The 5,993-nt window shown below is 38.2% G+C and overlaps 1 protein-coding gene across 4 annotated transcripts in view; it reads right to left on the minus strand.

Annotated features, from left to right (window-relative positions):
• Dis3l2 (DIS3 like 3'-5' exoribonuclease 2) overlaps nucleotides 1-5,993 on the minus strand; it is a 320,053-nt gene that overhangs the window by 162,897 nt on the left and 151,163 nt on the right. For all 4 annotated transcript variants that reach the window (XM_055616630.1, XM_055616632.1, XM_055616629.1 and 1 more), the window contains one exon: nucleotides 3,170-3,343. In XM_055616630.1, the coding sequence (XP_055472605.1) occupies nucleotides 3,170-3,343 (174 nt within the window). The remainder of the gene's footprint in view (nucleotides 1-3,169; nucleotides 3,344-5,993) is intronic.

A 5,993-nucleotide genomic window follows, 5' to 3' on the forward strand; every position in this document is an offset into this window, starting at 1 on the left:
TATCTATCTATCTATCTATCTATCTATCTATCTATCTATCTATCTATGATGATCATTAAAATCAAGTACCAAAATTGACAAGACTAGGTCAGGCATGGTGGTACATGTCTTTAGTTTCAACACTCGGGAGACAGAGGCAGGTAGATTTCTATGAGTTTCCTGTGGAAAATAACATGTTCCAGGCCAGTCATGGATGCATATGGAGACTCTGTCTAAACAAATAAAACATATAGGACTTACAATCAGATATTTAAATTTCCATGCTACAATTTGGTTTAAAAGCAACAATAACACCTAGTTGGACTGCTTTCACCTAAAGTAAGATTATCAATATGAAAAAAACAGGGTTTTTAATACCTTTCATAAGAAATATTAAAATATTTAAAATTCATTTCATTTTTATTTTCCACTTTTATTTAGCTTTATAATATAAATAACAGATTAGTAGTATATTAAATTTTTATAATTTTAAAAAGACATGGCTTAGTGGGAATGCATGTTGACTAATATTTAAAGATTACTATTTAGATATCAAAAGTTATTTAAATTTCTAAATGCAAAAGAATAAATTAATCTGATCTAAATTCTATAAACAAAATCTCAGGAACAGGAGATGAGGGTGAAAACACTGGAGAGTTAAAGCAGTTTTTTAAAATCTGTTACTACTTTAATTGCATAAAACATCCACACAAGTCCTCCACTTTTGGGTCCCTTCTCAGCGCATAAAGCTAGACTTTAACAAGAGCTTTCTACAGGGCAAAGTCTGTTCTGTAGTTCAGCCCAGAAGCCAAACCAATGATAAGATGGAGCCATAAAAGGGTAACTTGAAACAACTCTGGGTCCTGTGACCACTGAAATGTTTAGTATTTTTTTCTACAGGTTAAGATCAGGTCAGAAAAAGAAAGAATATATCTATCTTCTGACATTTGTAGTTATGATTTCCTGAAGTTATTTTCAAGATTTTTAGCAATACAACAGGACGCTACCTGAACAGTAGAAAACTGCTTCCCTGCCTCTTACTGCTGGCCTGAACCAATTTTCCATGATAATCATGTATGTGACCAGCTTGATTTACTTCCTTCCATTTTCTATACATACAGACTTTTAATGTGCATATATGTACATACGCATACATGTGGTGTTTTACATATGTGTAAATGTACTCACGTAGTGCTGGGTTACTGACTTCATAAAAATAGGCTCACAGGCACACTGACCTGCAGTTTGCTTCTTTCACTTAACAATATCTGATGGCCTCCCCTCTAGGACAGACCATATGGATCCAGTCCCTTTTTTGCAGAGCTGGAAGTCATGTTATCATATGGATGGATAAACCATGGGCTGTTAAACCATTCAATTACTGATGGACTTGGCAGTGTCTCCTGTGCTTCCCCTTTACAATAAAACAGCAATGAAAATAATGGCTCATAAATCTTTGTACACTTCTTTCAGTAGGATATATTTCTGTAAGCAGAGTTTTGTGGTAAAATGTACATTTAAAATTGAATCAGCAAAATTAAAAATAAAAAAACTCAAAACAATAAAATAAAAAAAATAAAAATAAATAAAATTGAGTCAGCACTAAATTATACTTCAAATAATAATAATTATTATTTGAATTTAATCATTCCTCCCTTTTTTTCTTTTTTTTGGTTTGGTTTCCGTCTTTTTCCCCTCTACTTTTAAAATTCTTTGGCATTTTCCTGAATCAATACAATATATCGTCATCATATCCAACCCCAAGATCTTTGTTTTTTGAGCTAGGATCTTATTGTGCAGCCCAGTCTGATCCAGAACTCTTCAGTCTCCTGCCTCAATCTCCTAAATGCTGGGATTATAAATCTGTGCCATAACATTTTGCTTCGTTAAAGTTTTTTATATCACCCTAAATTCAGTAAAAGATCTCAGTAAACCTCTCAATTGTACATGAGGCAACAAAGGTTCCAGAGGATTCAGGTTTAAGGCCCCAGAGGAGATAATACTCTATGTACCATCAAGAACTCAGGCGTGCAGGTTGTCACTAACATCTAGGACCGCACTTGAGCCACGAGTTCACATAAAACATGTGATTCCATCCACCACACTTACAAGTAGGAAAGGATTATCATCTCATTTCCTTCATATACTCTCAGCAAGAAAAAAAAAAAAAAAAAAAAAAAAGAACAGTAAGTTCCCAAAGATACGATGCATGAGAAGGCAGAAAAGTACCCTTAAACTTGGTGGAGTACCGGACACTTGGAGCTGAAGGCACCGTAAGTTCAGCTACAGAGCAAGAAAGCGTGGTGGGAAGACTCTGACACGGGATAACCTCAGCAAAAACCTTCCACAGCCTCCGTGGTGGGTTGTATGAAAACTTTCTTGGTTCTAAGTATCTCCATGTGGCATCCAGAATGAATGCCAGTACTGAAACCAAATTCTGAAGAGAAATATCAGAAAAGAACTAACATCCCACAATGAAGAAACATCTTCAAAGAAGATGTTGTTATAAAAATACCACAAAAGTACTTTCCAATAAATTCCAGACCTGAAAGTAAAGCTTTAAAATGAGACTCCAAGCACAAGGTCCTGAGTCCTCTGCTATGTGCCTAGAGAGGCCCATTTAGAAGAAGCCCTTCCAAGCAGATAACACTGCCCTTTTGTGATGAGACTTTGGGGTCCAGCAAGGAGAAGAGTCTAGGGAAATACACCTGAGTCTTTTGAAATTAGAATGGTCTGGAACCATTCAAGAAACAAATTTCTGCAAAATGCCAGAGGGTTACGATAGTTTTAGGCCAACACTAATGTTGCAATTACTTTGAAGTTGTCGTGTAGAATAAAGGCTGAGCAATGTATAAGCAAAGAAGCATGCATAGCTGTGCTCTACTGCAACCTGACTGAACATGGAATTGTGATTTGCATATAATTTTAGGAAGATGAATAACTATTCATAACTATTCATTATTGCTGTAATTTTTAAACCATTAAAAATCTGAACTCCATCTTCAGTTAATAGGCTCAAGCAGTGGGCTGGTAATCCCTAACTTGGTGACCCCTGCCTGGCACAGAAGCATCACACTTTCAAATGAATCCAAATATTGAATGAAAGAAGGAACCATGTCAGTTCCATCCTTGAAACATTGGAGAAGAGGACAGAGCAGCAATGGCTGTTCCACGTGTTCCTCACATTTACCTTAGGTCTCTTCTCTTGCCCACTTCATCGGGTGGGATTGTCCAGGGCAGGCTTTGAGGAAGACATTCAAGAACTTCTGAAGAGAAATCAGAGAAGTCCACACCATACTCTGTCAGGATCCCTTCTGTTTCCGGCTCGATTTCGCCAGCCTGCCCAAGACTCTTGGCCAGCTGCCTGTGAACGGAGCAGAGTTTGGACAATTGTATTAGTAAACATAAAATGTGGGCCCGTCTCCTTTCAAAAATGAGTTATTATTGAAAATCCTTATGAAGTCCACGACTATAGTATAATTGTACCTTCCAGAACAAATTCTGACCAGACGAGGGACAAAAGGCAGAACTTCTTGAAATGCCTACAGTTTTACTCATAGAGAAGTAAAAATTGGTCCTGACAGTCTGATTATAGGCCCAGGCTGCCTTCCAACTAAGAATTCTCCTGCTTCAGCCCCCAAGTGCTGGGATATAGACAGGCGTCATCATGCCAGCTCCAAAACTGATAGTGCATGGATGCTTTTAGCAAACTCCTTTAGGAAAGTCTGACCAACTTATCTTGCTGTTAAATTATGACAATTAGATGAAAGAAGGAAACAGCCGTCAGCCTGGCCCCTAGAAACATTAGGGGCAAATACAGTGCAAATTATGAGCTTCTCACGCAGAAGCCACGAAAAAGCAGCTCCACAGTCTGTATATGCCTGCTTACCAGCCCGCCTATAGGGACACCACATAGTACCTCCAATCAATACTCCAACCCTTGGAACCTCTAAGCCCAATTCAATGTCTGCTCACTTCGTGAAGTTGCCTCAGTCATGGTGTTTGGTGTAGTACAGCAAGAAAACTAACTGAGACAAAGGGGACAATGAAATCCAGGAAAGTAACAGGAAAGGAAAAAAAAAAAAAAAGGAACAACAACTAATGGGCAGAAAATAAAGAAACCATGAAGAAAGAGTAAAATAGATGAGATCCTAGTTACACTGTTCAAGAAAAACAGTGAGGCAACGACACAAAGTATCAGAATAAGAGTGGGGACGTGATCAACATCCTACAAGCATGAAGGGTAAGGGAATGACTAATAATTTTTTCCAATAAATTCAACATCTTGGATGAAACAGGTAAATTCCTTGAAAGATACAAACTGCTTAGGATTTTTCAATAATAAATCAAGTATCTGAATATCCCTGTATTTATTGAAGAAATTGAACTGGCATTTTAAAATTTTCTCAAAAAAACAAAACAAAACTGGAAGCCCAGATGGCTTTTCCTGATAGCTTCTACCAAACACTTAAAACAGAATTCAGCTATCAATTAATTTAAAATTTTTCTAGCGTAAGAAAATCAATCAACATAATTCACCCTAGGAAAATCACAGAACACATACAGTCATCTCAGTAAAGGGAGAAACAGAATTTGACAAATTTTTCACATTCATTCACAATAAAAGCACATGATCAATGGACAGAAGCTTCTTCGATTTGATTAAAACCATCCATGAAAATCCTAGAATTGGGCCTGAGGAGATGGCTCAGCCAGCAGAATACTTGTGGCGTAGGAATAAGGACCTCAGTTTGGAACCTAACAGCTATGATTAAGAGAGAAAGAAAAAGAAGAAAAGGCAGCTGCGGGTATGTGCCCCTGTAAGCACAGTACTCAGAGGGTAAAGACAGGAGAACTCTGGAGCTTGCTGGCCAGCGAGTCTTGTCAAATTGTTATGCTCCAGGTTCAATGAGACCCCCACCTCAAAAAAAGAAGAGGATAGCAGCAGAAGACACCCAGTGCCAGGCTTCTACACACACACACACACACATATGTACACATACATACCCTCCCCCATCCCAGAGCTAATACCAAACCTAACAGTGGAAGTCTAAATGCTTTCCCATCGTTCAGGAAGAAGACAACAGTGTTCATTCTCAACACTAGTCAGTGTTGTTTGGGGGAGCCTAGTGAATCCTATAAAGCAAGAGTTACTCAAGGCATAAAATGAAAACTGAAGGACTTCACACTGCATAGAGTGGGATAACTCGAGTATAATCCCATGGAAGGAATAACCAGTGTGTGTTTCCAGACCTCTCTGTGTGTATATGTACGAAAACAGAATTCAGTACACTGTATTTAAGCTCTTGACCCAGGATTTCTAGTGCAAAGACGGTGCTCCAAAGATGAGAGAAACTCTCAGTATTCATCCGTGGCAGTGAAAACACTTTTAGTGCTGCAGAGGCAGCAACAGAGCTTGTGTCAATGGTGTCTTGCAAGAGAAGAGGTAGGATCCACTAGCACTGTTGCCGAATAATCCTCATAAAAATGAGGTGCAGGCTTCCGGGCTTTGCAGAATTACCTTTGTACCACTCTCAGGTGGTCAAGCCTTCACTGTTTCTGCAAGCCCTTTGGTACCCTTCCAATACATTTTTTTTCTGAACAGAAATCTATTCCCTTTCTTGCAACTAAGAACCCACACAGTTACGAACATGGGTCCTAATAATTTTCAAAATAACGAATTTTTACCTGTGCTCATGAGAATGAGGTTCCCATTAAAGATTCAAGGGAACTATTATCACTGCCTTTCAAGCTTAAAGGACATAAAAATACAACACTGGGGTAGAGTAAGGCTACTCAGAACAATGTTACTCAGCTTAAAGAGAACTTTAGTGATGAAAGCTAATAATTAGTCATAAAAATTATCTAGTACTTTGAAAAATAATGGAATCTGAGTTATTCCCTAGTTGTATAGCTTATTTATTATTCTCACAGGCTCCTGATTCTACATTTCTTTCCTAACATCAATGTGTGTGTGTGTGTGTGTGTGTGTGTGTGTGTGTGTGTGTGTGTGT

This window comes from Psammomys obesus, unplaced genomic scaffold (genome assembly GCF_907164565.1).
Source record: "Psammomys obesus unplaced genomic scaffold, mPsaObe1.curated_primary_1811, whole genome shotgun sequence".
NCBI classification, from domain to species: domain Eukaryota; kingdom Metazoa; phylum Chordata; class Mammalia; order Rodentia; family Muridae; genus Psammomys; species Psammomys obesus.